The 18529-nt window shown below is 48.8% G+C and overlaps 1 protein-coding gene across 5 annotated transcripts in view; it reads right to left on the reverse strand.

Annotated features, from left to right (window-relative positions):
- NOD1 (nucleotide binding oligomerization domain containing 1) overlaps positions 1–18529 on the reverse strand; it is a 68831-nt gene that overhangs the window by 19721 nt on the left and 30581 nt on the right. For 3 of the 5 annotated variants that reach the window (XR_003516551.2, XM_027574363.2, XM_027574362.2), the window contains 6 exons: positions 16352–16435; positions 15396–15479; positions 11501–11584; positions 10528–10611; positions 7282–7365; positions 3681–3764 (listed from right to left, as the gene is read on the reverse strand). Coding sequence is in view for 4 of the 5 variants with exons in the window: in XM_027574363.2 (XP_027430164.2) it covers positions 3681–3764; positions 7282–7365; positions 10528–10611; positions 11501–11584; positions 15396–15479; positions 16352–16435 (504 nt within the window). In the remaining variant the exon portion in view is untranslated. The remainder of the gene's footprint in view (positions 1–3680; positions 3765–7281; positions 7366–10527; positions 10612–11500; positions 11585–15395; positions 15480–16351; positions 16436–18529) is intronic. The other 2 variants (XM_027574364.2, XM_027574366.2) reach the window with 2 other exon arrangements.

Genomic DNA, 18529 nt, shown 5'->3' on the forward strand with positions numbered 1-18529 from the left:
GCTCCACTGGAGCCCTGGTCCTGGACAGACGCTGGAGACTGACCAATTACCCTGACCAGGGAGAGAAACATTGGCCACCAAAGTAGACTGCCTCCGCTCACAATGCCGGATCAAGACTTCACACCGGAACTGAACAGGACACCATTTGCCCTCTTCTCCTTCCCTTCCCTCTGGCATTGGCTTGGCGAGGTAACACCCTTATCTTTCCCTCCCAGGTCACCGCTCAGGGGGCAACCTCTGGAATTCAGAGCCACCTTTTATTTTCAGGAGAAAATCATACTTTTATTATGGGTCGAGTCCTGTGAATTTACATCGTGAGTTAGAAGGGAACTACCAGGAGGCTTTCGTGATCCACGACTCTCCTTTTAAAGGCAGATCCCTACTCCCAGGGATAAATATAACGAGGCTCTAATCAGGAATTTCTCAATTCTTGAAATGTTTGCCAAATTGCCACAAAAGCAAGAACTGCCCAACAAAGATCCCTAGACTCTCTGGCCAAAGTTGTTCTCGATAACAGAATATCCCTTGATTGTCTTTCAGCTGAGCACGGAGGTGCCTGCTAGAGCCAGTACCACCTGCTACACCTGGATTCACCATTCTGGGACATTTGAAACTCAATTACATCAAATCACAAAATAAGCCACTTGCCTTAAAAAGATGATTCCTTCCCATGGGGTCTTTGATTTGATTTTGATTGGATTGGAGACCATAGCTTCAAAGTACCCTGCAAACGTTGGGAATTACTTTATCATATCATAATAATCTCCCTGGTGCATTATATTCTCTCAAAAATTTTAAATGCATGTTTGCAGCCACTAACCACCAAGCAAATGGTCTCCCTCAGACTGGACCAACAAAAAGGTACAAAGAGGACAACCGACTTAAAGGAATATAAATCTGAAGTCACAACCTGTGAATGTCACAGAGATAAAGCCAAAACATCATGACCTGAGAATGCCAAAGATCAACAGAGGCTCTGAGAACTACAGAGCAGTAGCTGAGAGGAATGGATGTAACCTTTAGTCAGTCAACATAGAATCTCCTCGTCAATACTAGGAAATTTACTGAAAGGCCCCTTCAGCTCCCCTTTGGAGGGCAAACTTACCTAAAACAATGCATTCCCTGCTAATAAATTCGTCTTTGTTTATGCCTCTGCCTTTAAGAACCTTTCTCTCGTTCGGCTCAGCAGAGCTCCCCTGTACTTGCTAGGTGGGATGCTGCCCAACTCCTGAATTGTTTAATAAAGCCAATTCGACCTTCCAATTTACTCAGTTGAATCTTGTTTCTTTAACACCATGACCCGGGCCCCACCCTCAAAGAGTTTGCGGTCTGGAGTAGACCGCCTCGCAGGACAGAGGTGTGTGATAAATGCCGGACAATGTCAAGTCACGGAGCACCCGACCTCCTGTCTTTGCAGCAGAACCCACGGCGGGACTTAGGGCTGCAAGTTCTACTGGGCCAAGGGCAAAGCAGAACCAGATGTCAGTCCCGACAGCGAGTCGCTGTGCCGCTGGTGGCTGCAGACAGGGTGGCTCCCTCACCGCGCCCAGCACCCCCCCCCCCACCCCCGGACGGGACTTCGCAGAGTCCAGATCCATGGCGTCACCCACGTGGGGTAAGCTAGGGATGGAAGTGAAGCCGCCGCCAGGCCAGCCCCTCCCCTGAGCTCTCCCTCTTGCCTTCTCTCTCAATCCGCCCCCTGCCCCCCATACACACACAAAGTGCCTCCTTCCAGCTCTGGGTAGCACACCTGGAAGTTAAAGACACCTGGCCCTGCACGAACCGTCCCTTGTGTAGGGACAAATGCACCTCTTCAAGCTTGACAGTTCACTAAAGCAGCTGTGGACCCTTACAACTCTCCTCCTCAGCCTCTGAGAAGAGTCGAGACCAACCGTGGCCTGCAAACTTCTGCAGCCTGGCCTACGTCGTCCTCCCCCTCCGCCCGCTGTCCTTGGAGCACAGAAGCAGCAGGACATGAAGGGCTTCTGGGGAACGGGCCACAGGCAGGAGGGGCTCGGGACGAACGCAAACTCAAGTCCATCGAGCTCTCACAGGCCTTCCGGACCGAGGAGGGGGCGCGGCCGCGCAGGCGCAGAGGCCACAGCGCCTCCGGCTTTCTTCCCTCGAAGTGTTTTCCAAGCGTTTTTTAAACCACGACCCGAGTAAGAATTACATTTAACACTGTGAACCAGTCTGTTCATACGCACATACCCATATCTGAAACAAGATTATAAAATCACACGGCAGGGGCGCCTGGCTGGCTTAGTCATTAAGCGTCTGCCTTGGGCTCAGTTCATGGTCCCAGGGTCCTGGGATCGAGTCCCTGCTTCCCCCCCTCCCTCTGACCCTGCTTGCGTTCCTTCTCTCGCTTTGTCTGTCAAATAAATAAAATCTTAAAAAAAAAAAAAAAAATCACACTTCATACTACGCACAGTGCTTGCTGGTACTCTGCTCAAGTTCATTTTTTAAATAATGCTGGTTGCAACCCACCAAACTCATTTTGCTCCGCTGACAAGTTCCAAAGAGAAGTTTAAAACGCACTGTTCTCGGAGCCGAGGTCAAGGGACTGTACCTCGATTTACTTTTTTTTTGGTTGGGAAGTTCTCCCCCAGTCATGAAGAAATAAAGTAGTTAATGAGTAACTACCCCCTGAGCTGAGGATCTGAGTTCACAGAGCAGCCCCAGTAAGAGCGTGAACTCTTCCTCTCGTCTGTCCTCTAGGGAGGTCTGGCTCTGCCCCCTGTCGGGTCCTCCACACAGTCACTTTGCAGGGCTGTTTCCCGCTGGAGGTGCAGGAAAAACTCCAGAGCACTCAGGAGTCTGTTCGGCCCCCAGTTCTCAGCTCTTAAGAGTAGCTGTGGACCCTTACAACTGTCCTCAACAGCGTCTGAGAAGAGTAGAGGCCAACCGTTGCCTGCAAATTTCTGCAGCCTGGCCTACCTGGGCTCAGTACTCTTAAGCAATCAGGGTCCTTTCTGTCTGACTAACTGCCATTTCCCCAGCACCCAAACCGTGGCTGCAACTGTTACTAATGGGAACTCCCCCCAAACCCCACTTGCATATTCTACAAGCCCAGACCCAAACAGGGGCGGGGGTATGTGTCTTGTGAGGCACTAGCGGGGTGGAATAGGGCTCAGTGTTGTAGAAAGCAAACGATTTGGCTCCCACTAGCCCCAGAAGCAACGCCTCAAAGCAGAAACAGGAAGTTGAGGAAGAGCACAGGTCAGCTCAAATCAGCATGGAAGTAGCTCCTCAAGCCCAGGAAGCCCAGAAAAGGAGAAGAACGGGCCCCAAACTCCAGCTAGCACGTTCGTTCGTCTCAGCTTCCTGAGTCCCTGAGTGCTTCACTCGCAGTGGGAATGCCTTTCTGGAGCTGTTTGCTCCGGAACCTGAGGGAAGCAGAGGAGGGCAGGGGACCGTGGAGGAGAGCAGGGGCAGGCCAACTGGGCCAGATTCCAGCTGCTCTTCTTAGGTGGCACCTTGGGCAGGTTTACTTAACTGCTCTGGGCCTCAGTTTCTACATCTGTGAAATGGAAATAATACCAGCTACTTCACAAGATAATGGGAAAGATGAGGAATAAGTGCAAAGAGCTCCCCTGCACATTGTGCCTGGCACCCAGATGGTGGTGCTGAGTAAGTGAGCACTGTTACTATTACGACCAGCGGTGGATGAGTCTTACCAAATCTCCATAATGCCAGTGTTCCTCTGTAAGGCGTCTGCCAGCTGGGCAATCCCCTTGGCTGTGATCTGGTTCTGGATAAGCCTGAAAGAAGAACATATCTTGTAGCAGATCCTTAGTACTGGATCAACTCTGCCCCCTCCATTAGGGAGTTGTAAGGGTATGGTGGGAATGAGACACGGTTGGGGGAAGAACGGTGTCCGCGTGACTTTTAATCTGGCGAAGACTGTCTTGAGCAGATCTACCAGAATAAAGGACATCCTTTAAAATGTTTAATTTTTCGGTATATTTTTAGAATGAGCATAATATATCTGTGCATTCATACATAGATAATTTAATACATGAATGCATTTATGTGTGTCTTTGGCATTCTTCACTGCAGGGGGTGCCCAGTCAAAAATGTTTGGAGGCCACCAGTCTGAACAACAAATTCTAAGAAACACCCAGCGGACAGGCAGTCTGGTGGCCTTCCAGCTGGCTGGGGAAGGCAAGGCAGTTTTTAAAGTTAAGTAGCTGCTAACTGGCTGTTCAATTCATTGGAGAAACAAAAGCTCCTAAGAATGCACCCTGTCCTGTCCAACCTCTGGCAGGGGTGGGAAGAGAAGGATTCTCCTGCTGCCACTCATGGGTCCCAGCGGGAAAGCATCCATAACGGGGCCTCTAGGAGTGCATCCCATTAGGTCAGGTAGCAGTGATCCCAAGGTTTCTGATACAGCCGGGGAGCCTGGACAATTTCTCAAGTGCTCTCCTGGGCAGCTGGGCTTCCAACCCAACCAAGAGCTACACACCGCACAAGGCGGTGATGTGTCTATGCGTCATCACATACCCACTCCTCGCTCCCGGCTATTCGTAGAATAAGGTTACTACTGAACTTGACCCTAAGAAATCCTGGGCACTGACCCAACAAGGCAGCCCTACCAGGAAGATGAGAGCTTCACCGTCGTGATTGATGAGATTATAGAAATTAAGCGAGAAGAGGCCAACCCCCTGAAGAGGCAGGACAGTGTCGCGGTTCAAAGCTCCCCTCCTCCACACACACCCACTCCCCACTTCTCAGTCACAGATGCTTGAAGAAATAAGCTCACGCTATCTATGCCTCAGTGGCCTGATCTGTAAAATGGAAGCAAGAGAACACCCCCTCCCTGGGTGTGTGAGGTCTCAGTGGGAGGATGTGTATGAAGGAAGTCGTTCTCACAGTTTCTGCCCCCATGCCCAGGGGCAGGGAGCTCTTGTCGCCATTGCTGCCCCAGCACATAGGACCGTGCCCCAGTCTTTCAGCCACATCTCCCAAAGCGGGACCCCTGGGCTCAGGGGCAGAGGTGATGACCCCCTGGGTAAGGACGACCACAACGTAACGTGGACATTTTGGCAAAAGGAGCAAAGACAGAACCTGGAAGTGGACCCAGAACCGTGCACCGGGTTAAACTGCTGCTTCCTCATCACCTCCACGGCTGCCAGCACTGGCATCACCTCCACTTTGCTGGGAGAGCTGCTTTCAACCAAGAGCTGGCAAGAGGCCGGGTAGTAAGAGAGCCAAAGAGTGTGGCAGGGCTCAGGCACACACGCCCCCCGGGGCCTCCTTCATGAGGGCAGTGCGGTTTGTGCGCGCAGGAAGCAGCCAAGACTCGCTCTCTAGCCCTGGTCTTGCTCAGAGCTCCCTGCAGGGGCTGGCCTGGCACCAAGGGCAGGAGAGAAAAGAAAGTCTACAGGCCAGAAAAACAACAAAACAGATGTAAAAGCACAGACTGGCTGTTTCACAGAAGCTGACAAGGTGAGCTGAAATTCATATGGAAATACAAGGGACCCAGAAGAGCCCAAACAACCTTGAGAAAGAAGAACAAAGTTGGAAGACTCACACTTCCTGATTTCAAAACTTACTACCTGGTTAGAATAATCAGGACAGTGTGATCCTGACGTAAGGATAAACGGATCAATGAACTAGAATAGAAAGTCCAGAAATATACCCGTATGTTTATGGTCAATTGATTTTTGGCAAAAGTATCAGGGCCATTTAAAAGGGAAAGATAGTTTTTTCGACAAGAGGTGCTGGGACAGCTGGATAGCCCCATGCCAAAGAATTAATTTGGGCCCTACGCCTCCGACTGCACACAACAATTAACTCCAGAAATTAACATTTAGGATCTAATACCTCAAGGTAAGAGCCAAACTATAACACTTAAAGGGAAACTTAGGTGTAAATCTTTGTGACCTTGGGTTGGGCAACAGTTTTAGTGAGACACCTAAAACACAAACCACCAAAGAAAAAAATAAATGGGACTTCCATCACAATTAAACACTTTCGTGCTTCAAAGATCACTAACAAGAAAGTGAAAAACCTCACAGAGGAAATATTTGCAAACTGTCTACCTAGTGTCTAGTACCCAGAATATATAAAGAACTCTAACAACCCAGCAGTAAAAAGGCAAATAAATGTATTAACATTTAAATTAAATTTGGAGGAAGGATAGAGAGACATTTCTTCAAAGAAGATACACAAAAACCAACAGGTACATGAAAATATGCCCAATGTCAGGGGCGCCTGGGTGGCTCAGTCGGTTAAGCGTCTGCCTTCAGCTCAGGTCATGATCCCAGGGTCCTGGGATCGAGTCCCACATCGGGCTCCTTGCTGAGCTGGAAGCCTGCTTCTCTCTCTCCCCTTCCCCCGCTCATGCTCTCTCTGTATCTGTCTGTCTCTCTCTGACAAAGAAGTAAATAAAATCTTAAAAAAAAATATGCCCAGTGTTAGTCAGCAGGGAAATGCAGATCAAAACCACAATGAGATACCAATTCACACCCACAAAAAAAGTGGACAACAGCGAGTGTTGCTGGTGAGAATGTGACAACTGGGAGCCTTCCCACATTGCTGGTGGGAAGGTACAGTGAGCAGCCACTTCAGAAAATACTTTAGTGGCTCCTCAAAAAGTTACATACAGAGTGGCCATATCACCCGGCAAGTCTATTCCTAAGTGTATACCCAAGAGAAATGAAAACATATGTCCATACACAAACATGCACAGGAATGTTCAAGGTAGCATTATTCACAACAGTCAAAAAGTAGAAACAACCCCGATGCCTACCAACCGATGGATGGACAGATTGTGGACGATCCCCACAGAGGAATATCAGCCACACAGAGCCATGAGGCTCTGACACGTGCCAGAATGTCAATGAACCTTGGACACTCATGCCAGTGAAAGAATGCAGACAAAAAGTCACATGTTGTAGGATTCCATTTCTGTGAAATGCCTAGAATAGGCAAATCCATAGAGACAATCGATCAGGGACTGGGGGAGAAAGATGGGGAGGCGCTGCTTAATGCATGGGGTTGTACTCCAGCTGCGGGGTGGGAAAGTAAAACCGATCTACAGTTAGATTGTGGTGCTGGTTGCACAACCTTGTGAATACGCTAAAGACCACCGACCTGTACATTTTATTAAGATTTTATTTTTTTAAGTAATCTCTACACCCAATACAGGGCCTGAACTCACAACCCCAAGATCAAGAGTCGCATGCTTTACCAACTGAGCCAGCCAGGCACCTCATCTCAAAAAATGTGTTTTAAAAGGAGCACAGCCTGGAATTCTGAGGTTCTCTGAGTTACCATAAATGTTTCAACGTCTGGTTGACTTTCAACATCTCTGCCAGGCTCTCTGCCACTTCATCATTGAGTTCATTTTTGGTGAGCCTAGAAAAGAAAGGAAGGGTTTACTCAGGAGAGCCATACCTGGCACACATTCTTAAATGAGTTCTCAGAAGTGGGATCCCGGCCCGGATCTCTCCAGCCTCGGTTGCTAATCACTAGCTGAACTGAGCAAACAGCCAGGTCCCAATCCTACCCTCTGAGCCCCACAGACAATAAAGGGTGGTTCATTTCTCGTGCAAATCCTGTACCCAAGCTCCTACTTCTTAGCTCTGCTTCTCTAGCGGAGCCCAAGCTCCCTTCCCATTTGCTGGGGCCTCAGATCCCAGAGAAGATAGGGGCCAATGCCTACTTCCCAGGCTTCTTCCAGCCCCCAAAGCCCCTTGAACATCTCTGACAGCCTGTTACCAAAGTCAGTCGTAGGAAGACTTAGAAAAGCCTGTCAACTACACGTTAAAATGTGCTCAATGCTCTGGTCTGAAGCCCGTCGTGAAGGACTCATGTTCAGGGACTCAAAGTTCAGGAAGTCTCTCAGCTGTTCTTGAAACCAGAAGAAATCCAGATAAAAGCATAGAGGACTCTTAGCTCTGTAAATAGGATTGGACCCGTTGTGCCAGTGGATGAAAGAATAAAGAAGAAGAATGAAACAGAATCTTAAAAAAAATCATTCCTCAAAAGGCAATTTGGCGGCATCTGTCTGAATTTTAAACGTGTTGTACTTTGAGCCCACAGTGGCACTTCTGGACACTGACCCTGCAGTGTGCAAACATGTGCACACAAGGATCTGTGTGTGTGGTATCGACCGCAGTGGTATCGGTCATAATGTAAAGTGGGAACACCAGTGAATATCAGCAGAGGCTACTGGGAAACTAAATTGCAAACATCCATTCAATGGGACGTTGTACAACCTTTAGAGGGAATGAGGTAGAGAGAATGAGGCAAAAGAACATGATATTTAAGAGAACTCAGGAGCCAGACATGCCCAGTGTGTGTCACTCACTAGCAGGACAACCAGGGGGCAGGTGGTTTAACTTCTCTGGGCCTGAGTTTTCTCACCAGAGAAATAAGGTGAACACTCACAGTATAGACATTATGGGGTGGCTATGAGGGGGAGTGAACACATATAAGGGGCTGAGAATAGGGCCACCTGGGTGGCTCGGTCAGTTAAGCGTCCAGCTCTTGATTTTGGCTCAGGTCATGATCTCAGGGTTGTGAGACTGAGCCCCGTGCTGGGCTCTGCACTGGGCGTGGAGCCTGCTAAAGATTCTCTCTCTCTCCCTCTGCCCCCCACACTATTCACTCTCTCTCTCTCTCTCCTGCTCTCAAAAAAAAGGTAAAAGGCCGAGAAGAATGCATGGCATAGTCAGCACTCGAGAAACGTTCGGTAGTAACATTGTTACTACTAATAATATAGAGCAGGGGTTCTCAACTGGGTGCTTTTCCCTCTAGGGGACATTTGTCCACATCTGGAGACATTTTTGATCATCACAATTGGAGGGTACTGCTGGTGTCTACTGGGCAGATGCCCAGGATTCTGCTAAACATCCTATAATGAACAGGACAGCCCCTCCCGAGAATGATTTGGACCAAAATGTCAACTGTGTTGAGACTGAGATACCCCTGACATAAAAGGACATGTAAAATGTGGACATGTGGTTAAGATTTTTTTTTTTTTTAAGATTTATTTACTTTAGCGTGCCCATGCACAGTGGGGAGGGGCAGGGGGAGAGAATCTTTTTTTTTTTTTTTTTTAAAGATTTTATTTATTTGACAAAGAGAGATACAGCGAGAGCAGGAACACAAGCAGGGGGAGCGGGAGAGGGAGAAGCAGGCTTCCCGCTGAGCAGGGAGCCTGATGCAGGGCTCGATCCCAGGACCCTGGGACCATGACCTGAGCCGAAGGCAGACGCTTAATGCCTGAGCCACCCAGGAGAGAATCTTGAACAGACTCTGCACTAAGTGCAGAGCCTGACACAGGGCTCGACCTCACGACCCTGAGATCATCACCTGAGCTGAAATCAAGAGTTGGACGCTTAACCAACTGAGCCACCCAGACGCCCCTTAAGATATTTTTTAAAAGCCACTTGCTGGGGTGCCTGGGTGGCTCAGTCGGTTAAGCGTCTGCCTTCGGCTCAGGTCATGATCCCGGGGTCCTGGGATCGAGCCCCCAATCGGGCTCCCTGCTCAGCAGGAAGCCTGCTTCTCCCTCTCTCACTCTCCCTGCTTGTGTTCCTGCTCTTGCTGTTTCTGTCAAATAAATAAAATCTTAAAAAAAAAAATAAAAGGCACTTGCTAAATGCTATTCTATTTTGTAAGAAGATGCTATTTCTATTATTCTAGAAGGCTAGAATATACATTCAAAGGCTAGAAGAAAAAGGTTGATCTGGAAAACACGAGGGAGGAACTACTTTCACTTCCTACTTTTTGACTTCCTTACAGTTTTTAAAAAATATTTCAAAGTATTTTTAAAGGTTTTTTTTAGAGGAAAAGAATTAAAAATGCATTCACTGGCCAGCAGGTCTAGTAGGAGAACTCTCAAAATGATGATATTGTCAATATTAACGAACTCAGCTGGTATCTCAGGTGCCTTGAGTCCCTAATACAGTTCCCTCACCCGTAAGGAATTTATGATACAGGCAGGTAAATAAAATTCAAATAAATTAGAGTAAATGACAAAAGGAAAAACAACCCCCCCCCCCAAATCACGGTCAGAAGGCAACATACACTAAATTAGTACCCCTGGAGGACAGAGAGGGAGTGAGGAATGTGCGCTTCCTGTGACTGGGAAGCTGGACCACGAAGGGCCAGATTGTGAGGGGGCTGCATGGGAGGAAGGCAGCTTAAGAGGAGGAAGGGAGAAAAGTCTGAGCCAAGTGCACCAAAATTGGACTCTGCAAGGCCTATGTGAAGGTGCTCTGAGGATAATCCTGACAGAATGACCAGCCTTCGGGTTTTCCTGAGGTCTGGGTTGGCAAAGGCGGCAAAGGTCAAACCCATGCTCCTGGGGCCCACCTCCCCCCTTCTGTACCTGTTTGTGCTTCTAGGAATGGCTGTTTTCTCTTCTAGGAGGAAATTATCAACTCAACACTGAGGAAAGGCCTAGAGCCTTTTCAATTAAAAAGGTGGTTTTTCAGTTAAGATTCCAGGCTGTACGGTCTTTGGAATAATCCCTGAGATCCAACCTTTCAAAGGGACTCTGGTTATTACCAGAATATTCTCAGAGAGGTGTTGTGCTGCAGGGCCTGTGCGAGGCTCTTTCCTCCTTCTGTGGAGATGCCGTTGAATGCAAGACTAGGAAGGAAAACACGTGGGATCAATCGTTAGAGACACGTCTACATTTGGCTTTGGCTTCAGCAACCGAAACACCCAGAAGATGCTGCCTGGAGGCGGCCCCTGCCTGGACGGAAGCTGACTTGAGGCAGGAAGCAGAAGTGCTCAGCCGGGCCAGCAGCAGTTCCAGCTTTGTTGCTCCAGGGCACACGCTCTGAGCAGGAGGACAGGCACAAGACCGCTCAAGGAGAGGCCAGACAGGAAATGGAACATCAGCGAGACCTGGTCCCAAGCAGATCAGGGGCTGGGAGGGCTCTGCTTCAGGCGGCTGACGTTTTCAGTGTGCCCATCAATAAGACCTGGAGAAGCGTCCTCTGTTCTCATGAAGAAGAAACTCTGCTGTTGCCCCCACTAACTTGGGTTTCTTTTTCAGTGTTAGGAAGAACCCGGGCAACAGGGAGACACCCGAAGCTCTGAGATTTGGCCAGAGGACTAAAAGAAGGCCAGGGAGGAGTAGGTCTTTACAGGGAGGAAGGTTCCCTTCTGTCTCAGCACCGTCCTGTGAGTGAGGAAGGGGCATCCCTTTCAGTGTTATCTGGACTTGAGAATTCCTCCCCACTCCCCCACTGCCAAGGAGCCTGGGGAGACTGCAGAGGAGCTGGCAAAGTCCTAGGTCTTGATCCGGGTGACGGGTACATTGGTGTGCACATATGACAAGTGGCCAAGCTGAACAGTAATGTGCTATGCTACTTACATGTCCATAAAACTGTTTACGAAAGAAAAATCCCCCCCACACATTAGGAAAGCCAACCACTCTCTTCCCCTTGGCTCCTCCCCTCGCAAACCAGGAGGCACACAGAGTGCCCAGGTTGGACCCTGGGGACAGCGGGTCTCAGAAAGCAGCAGGTACCTCAGGTTGGTCAGGCTGGGGTGGTTCCTCAGAGCCTCCGCGAAGGCCTTTGCTCCTTCATCGCCGATTCTGTTGCCCCACATCCTGAGGGCAGAGGCAAGACGGTGAACGGGAGCTCGTGCTCCCCCCTGACTTGCTGCTGGTGGTCACGCTTGGTTGCACACTCACAGGCAGAGGTCTTGGCTTTGTCCCTGGAGCCCCGGCCTGGGGAATGTTCCCACACCAGCCCCTTAGTGAAGCTGCTCTAGGCTTCAAATGCAAAGGGATAAGAGCAGCAGAAGCCCATTGGGTAGATGCACCATGAGAGACTAAGATCACCGTGGGCTTTCAGAGAGCTGTCAGAGGGCCCGAGCACACGACTGTCGCAGAAATGCCCCCGCCACCACCGAGGATGTAGGTTGGCAGCAACCTGAAAGGGAGCCTGTGGAGGTGCCAACTGCCAGCATCCATTTGACCCTCTGCAGGCCTCGGAGACACTCGTGAGGACACAGTCGGTCCTCCAAGAAGCAAAGATCAGGAAGCACCCTCGGAAACCTCACCAGCAATGCTGCTTTTAGGTGAAGAGGACCCTACTCCAGCGTGCTAGTGGGTTGTTGTGGTCTGGGGGGCTGGGCGGGGAGCTGCAATAACAAAGCCCCATACCCTCCCACAGCGTATAACCTGTAAGGTTCTGAGAGGCAGGATGCTGGGCTCCCGTGTTAACTGGATTTTTATCTGGATTTAAGATTATGTGAATTACATTATCTCTTGGAACTTAGTCTCCTCATCTGTAAAATGGGGCTAATAAGAACATTCCACCTAGAGTTATTGTGGGGATTAAATTAATATATGCAGAGCACTTAGAATAGCGCCTGGCCTACAGCAAGTGACACCTATTTTTAATAGGTGGAGAGCACTGTGTGCCCGGCCCACGCACAGCAGACCTGGCACTGCCTGGGCAATGGCCTCTCACTGCACCAGCGACCCGCCACCATGCTCCTGGAGATGCTAGAGCCCTGCAATGAGTTCTCAGTGTTTTGCATAAAAAGTATGTGTATTCGAGGAGGATGTGGAGGAAGGGGAACCCTCTTACACTCGTGGTGGGAATGCAAACTGGTGCAGCCACTCTGGAAAACAGTATGGAGGGTCCTCAAAAAGTTAAAAATAGAACTACCCTGTGGTCCAGCAATTGCACTACTAGGTATTTATCCAAAGGATATAAAAACACTGATTCAAAGGGACACATGCACCCCAATGTTTATGGCAGCATTATCTACAATGGCCAAGCTATGGAGAGAGACCAAATGTCCACTGATGGATGAATGGATAAAGAAGATGTTGTGTGTGAGTGTGCGCACTCGCGCGTGCGCGTGCACGCACACACACACACACACACACACAGTGGAGTACTATTCAGCCATCAAAAAGAATGAAATCTTGCCATTTGCAACAATGTGGATGGAGCTAATGAGTATAATGCTAAGTGAAATAAGTCAGAGAAAGATAAATACCATATGATTTCACTCATACGTGGAATTTAAGAAACAAAATAAATGAACATGGGCGAGGGAGAGTGGTAAACCATAAAACAGAGTCTTAACTACAGAGAACAAACCTCAGTTTGCTGGAGGGAGGTGCGGTGGGGAGAGGATGGGCTAGATGGGGGATGGGCTTTAAGGAGGGCACTTGTGATAAGCACTGGGTATTGTAAATTCTACTCCTGAAACTAATATACTATATGTTAACTAACTGGAATTTAAATAAAAAATTGAAACTACAAAAAAAAGGTATGTGTACTATATGGTTGAATGGTATCAAATTTTTAATAGAGTGGAAAACTACTTGTGATATGAGATTAAATGAAAAAGAATAAAATTCTGTACATACAGTTTGACCTTTACTATATTCAAAAAAAATAGATCTGCCTTCGGCTCAGGTCATGATCCCAGGGTCCTGGGATCGAGCCCCGCATTGGGCTCCCTGCTCAGTGGGGAGCCTGCTTCTCCCTCTGCCCCTCCCCTGCTTGTACTCCCTCTCTGTCAAATAAATAAAATCTTAAAAAAAAAAAATAGAGCACACACCTGCATGTGAGAGCAAGAAAGTTTAACTGACTTCAAATGTTAATATTTGAGATGATTTTTAGTATATTTTTCATAAAATCAATTTTGTAAAATTATCTGTTTCTTTTATAATAATATAAAAATTATAACAATACAAAAAGGTTGAAGAAGCCTCCAGAATCAAAACCACAATGAGATATCACCTCATACCTGTTAGGATGGTTACTACCAAAAGAACAGAGAATAACAAGTGTTGGCAAGGATGTGGACAATCCGGAACCCTTTTGCACTGCGGGTGCGCATGTAATGCAGTGCGGCTGCTGTGGGAAACAGTGTGGCATTTCCTCAAAAACCTAAAAATAGACTTACCAGCTGATCCAACAACTCCACTTCTGGGTATACAGCCAAAAGAAATCCAAGAGATCCTTGTAGACCCATGTTCCTAGCAGCACTACCCACGAGAGCCAAAATGCAGAAGGTGCTCAAGTGTCCACTGACAGACGAACGGACAAAATGTGGCGCATACATACAGTGGACTGTTTGTTACTCAGCCTTAAAAAGGAAGGAAATTCCAACACAAGCTACAGCGTGGATGAGCCTTGAGAACCCTGGGCCAAGTGAAGTAAGCCAGGCACAAAGACACAAATAGTGTATGGTGCCGCTTCTGTGAGGTACCTATCGAAGGCAAAGTCACAGGGACAGGAAGTCGGAGGGTGGTGGGTGGGGGCTGGAGGGAGGGAGGACGGGAGTTATCTGGGAATGGGGAGAGAGATTTTTGCAAGATGAAAAGAATTATGGAGATGGACAGTGGTGATGGTTGCACAACGATGAGGATGCATAATGCCCCTGAACTGTATCCCTACAGATGGTTAAGATGGTAACTTTTTATATGTATTTTACCACAATTAAAAAAAAATGAAAAAAAAAAAACGAATTAAAAAGAAATGGCCTCAGCGCCTGGGTGGCTTAGTTGGTTAAGCGTCTGCCTTCAGCTCAGGTCATGATCCCGGGGTTCTGGGATTGAGCCCCGCATCGGGCTCCCTGCTCCACGGGGAGCCTGCTTCTCCCTCTGCCTCTGCCTGCCCCTCCCCCTGCTTGTGCTCTCTGTCAAATAAATAAATAAAAATTTTTTTTAAAGATTTATTTATTTATTTTGAGAGAGTGAGAATGAGAGAGAGAGTGAGTACATGAGATGGGGGAGGGTTAGAGGGAGAAGCAGGCTCCTCGCCGAGCAGGGAGCCTGATGTGGGACTCGATCCCGGGACTCCAGGATCATGACCTGAGCTGAAGGCAGTCGCTTAACCAACTGAGCCACCCAGGCACCCATAAATAAAATCTTTTATTTTTATTTTTTTTAAAAGATTTTATTTATTTATTTGAGAGAGAGAGAATGAGAGACAGAGAGCACGAGAGGGAAGAGGGTCAGAGGGAGAAGCAGACTCCCCGCTGAGCAGGGAGCCCGATGTGGGACTCGATCCCGGGACTCCAGGATCATGACCTGAGCCGAAGGCAGTTGCTTAACCAACTGAGCCACCCAGGCACCCTTGAAATAAAATCTTTAAAAAAAAAGAAAAAAAAAAAGCCTCCAGGGAGTATAGAACATTGCTAAGATGAAGACCGTCTGCCTGTGGAAAGTTACCCCATAGGCTAGAACGGCTCCCTCTGTTCGCTGGCGGTGAGAATAACGGACTTTTGCATGAATGAAGTAAGTGTGCACAAGGGAAGCTGCAGTCCGGCCTGGGGCTTGGGTATATTTACATCAGAGAACAGCAGTGGCACGCTCGAACGCCGAGCAGCGTGTATCTCACACACTCACACTTGCACGTGCGTGCACACGCGCGCTCGCCTCCACTCACCCGATCTCAAAGATCGATTTGCTGTTCTTCACAGCCAGGGCGAGGCACTTTCCTCCTTCACTCGTTATTTTGTTCTGCCCCAGTCTGTAGAGAGAGCCGTGCACAGGTCAGCCCCCAGCAGTGGGGGGACCCCACTGTCAGCTCCTCGTCACCCGCTCTCCTGGGACCTGCGGTGCCCATGCCCCTGGCTTCCTCGCAAGGAAGGCCCCACCGCCCTAGAGAGAGCCGTCAGAATCCTCTCCAGGACACTGGTCGATGTCTCTGACGAAACTTAGGGACCCAAGCTTTCCCGGAGGTTCTTTAAATGGCCTTCGGTGTGTCCCTCATTTCCCTCAGCAGACCCAGGAGGTTCCCGCCTCAGCTGCAAGTGACCAAGGTGTGCGTTCTGTCACCTGGGCAGCACCAAGGGCTCCTCCGAGCCCGGAGCTTGGTCATCTCTGGCAGAGCATGTCTGGGACAGGCCCAATGATCCAGCTCTTCCTGGCAACCAGATGGGTGTCATGTCTGAATGTTTGTGTCCCCCCAAAATCCATATGCTGAAACTCTAACCCCTCAGGTGATGGTATTAGGAGGCAGGGCCCTTGGAGGTGATTAGATCGTGAGGGTGGAGCTGTCGTGAATGAGATCAGTGATTTATAAGAGCCCCTTCCCCCCCACCACCGAGCTCCCTTGCCTCCTTTTCCACCATGTGAGGACCCAGCAGAAAGGCCCTGTCCGTGAACCAGAAGCCAGACCCTCCCCTGGCCCTGCGGAAACTCGAGCCTCCCCCTTAGGCCATGATTCCTCTGTGCGGACAGCTTACCTTCCACACACAGGTCTCACTTGACCAGTATGGCTCTGGGCAAGCAGAAGGCTTTAGGGCGAGTGCTCTTTATGGTGACATTTATACTGTTTGCATAATGAAGGGGTGACCACAGAGGCTACTGAATAACCTGCCACGCCTACCCCCCACTTACTTCAGGTGTGTGAGGCCTTTGCACTCGTCCAGGATTCTGGCGATGTACCTGGCTCCAACGTCAGTGATCTGGTTGTTGTATAGGCTTCGAGAGAAAGCACAGCATGAGACTTTAGGATCCCAACCTCAGCTTTTTTTTTTTTTTTTAAGTATAGTTGACACAGTGTTACATTAGTTTCAGGTGTACAACATAGTGAATCCACAAGTTTATAAGTTATGCTATGTTCACTACAAGTGTAGCTATCATCTGTCACCATAGGATGCTCTTACAATATCACTGACCAGGGGAGCCCTCCTACACTGTTGGTGGGAATGCAAGCTGGTGCAGCCACTCTGGAAAACACTATGGAGGTTCCTCAAAAAAGTGGAAAATAGAGCTATCCTAAGACCCAGCAATTGCACTACTGGGTATTTACCCCGAAGATACAAATGTAGTGATTCGAAGGGGCACCTGCACCCCAATATTTATAGCAGCAATGTCCACAATAATCAAACTGTGGAAGAGCCCAGATGTCCATCGACAGATGAATGGATAAAGAAGATGTGGTATATATACACAATGGAATATTATGCAGCCATCACAAAATGAAATCTTGCCGTTTGCAACAACGTGGATGGAACTAGAGGGTATTATGCTGAGCGAAATAAGTCAGGCAGAGAAAGACAAGTATCATATGACCTCACTAGTATGTGGAATTTAAGAAACTAAACAGAGGAGCATAGGGGAAGGGAGGGAAAAAATAAAACAAGACAGAATCAGAGAGGGAGACGAACCATAAGAGACTCTTAATCACAGGAAACAAACTGAGGGCTGCTAGAGGGGAGAGGGGTGGGGGGATGGGGTGGCTGGGTGATGGGCATTAAAGCATGTGAGGTAATGAGCACTGGGTACTACATAAGGCTGATGAATCACTGACCTCTACCTCTGAAACCAGTAATACATTATATTATATATATGTTAATTAATTGAATTTAAATTAAAATGTTTCTATTGAAAAACAAAACAATATCATTAACTATATTCCTTACTCTGTGCTTTTTATTCCTGTGTCCCATTGTCATCTTAATGACCATTTTTAAAATGGGTATGTGCTGGCTGCCGATTTCTAAAGTCTGGGCTGAAAGGAGAGAGGAAGGACACACGGAGAGCAGTCTGGAGCTCCGGGGTCTCTCAGGCCGGGTTCAGAGCCAGCTCTGCCACGGGCCCGGCCTCTGCTCAGCATCTGTAATAAGGAGCAGCAATCACGGCTCCCCCACAGGGGCATCAGGACAATTGCGTGTGATCACCCCAAGGCTGCGTGCGCAACCGGCGGCACGTGATGGGTATTGTTCGATTGAGGTTACAAGCAGCATCTTGAGGGGAAAATGTTTGAGTGTTGGAACCTCCTCACTGCTCCCTGTTAGTCATTTTACCCCCGACACCAATTCAGCAAGAAGGCAGAGAGAAGCTGAAGGTGGTAACTAGACGGGTTTCAAGTGTCCCTCAGTCACACACAGCTCCCGAGCCGAACGGCAGCCTGCGATCGTGTGCTTCCAGGGCCTCGCTCCACCGCGGAGGGAGGGGGGGCCCAGGGGCTGCCGACAGGCTGCAGCTCAGTCAGCAGAGGCCACCAGCGCTCACACTCCAACTCCCAGAGGCTCTGAAAACCCAAAGCTTTTCACAACCATTCTGGCCCCTGATGTGGTGCCATTCGTGGTCTTTATCCTAATTGCTTTGACTATTCATACATTTTGCTGCAGAAATATTAAAGTATTTGAAACCAGGGTGAATGCCCTTGACCTCACTGGTCATTATCATCACAATACAGCACGTACACTGAATTCTGATTGGTGTCTGGCCCTCAGGGCTCTGGATGAGAGATCATGGGCCCACAGTGGTGAATCTAATGCGTAAACAGTATCTAGCATTTATGAAACATAGCCCCAGGGGTGCCTGGGTGGCTCGCTGGTTAAGCATCCGACTCTTGATTTCGGCTCGGGTCATGATCTCAGGGTCCTGGGATCGAGCCCTATGTCGGGCTCCACTCTCAGTGGGGAGTCTGCTTAAGATTCTCTCTCTCCCTCTGCCCCTCCCTCCACTCAGCTCAGTCTCCCTCAAATAAATAAATCTTAAAAAAAAAAAAAAATATCCCCAGCTATTCCCTCAGCAGCCCCCAACCACCACCCGTCAAACACTTGC

Source organism: Zalophus californianus, chromosome 12 (assembly GCF_009762305.2).
Source record: "Zalophus californianus isolate mZalCal1 chromosome 12, mZalCal1.pri.v2, whole genome shotgun sequence".
Classification (NCBI taxonomy): domain Eukaryota; kingdom Metazoa; phylum Chordata; class Mammalia; order Carnivora; family Otariidae; genus Zalophus; species Zalophus californianus.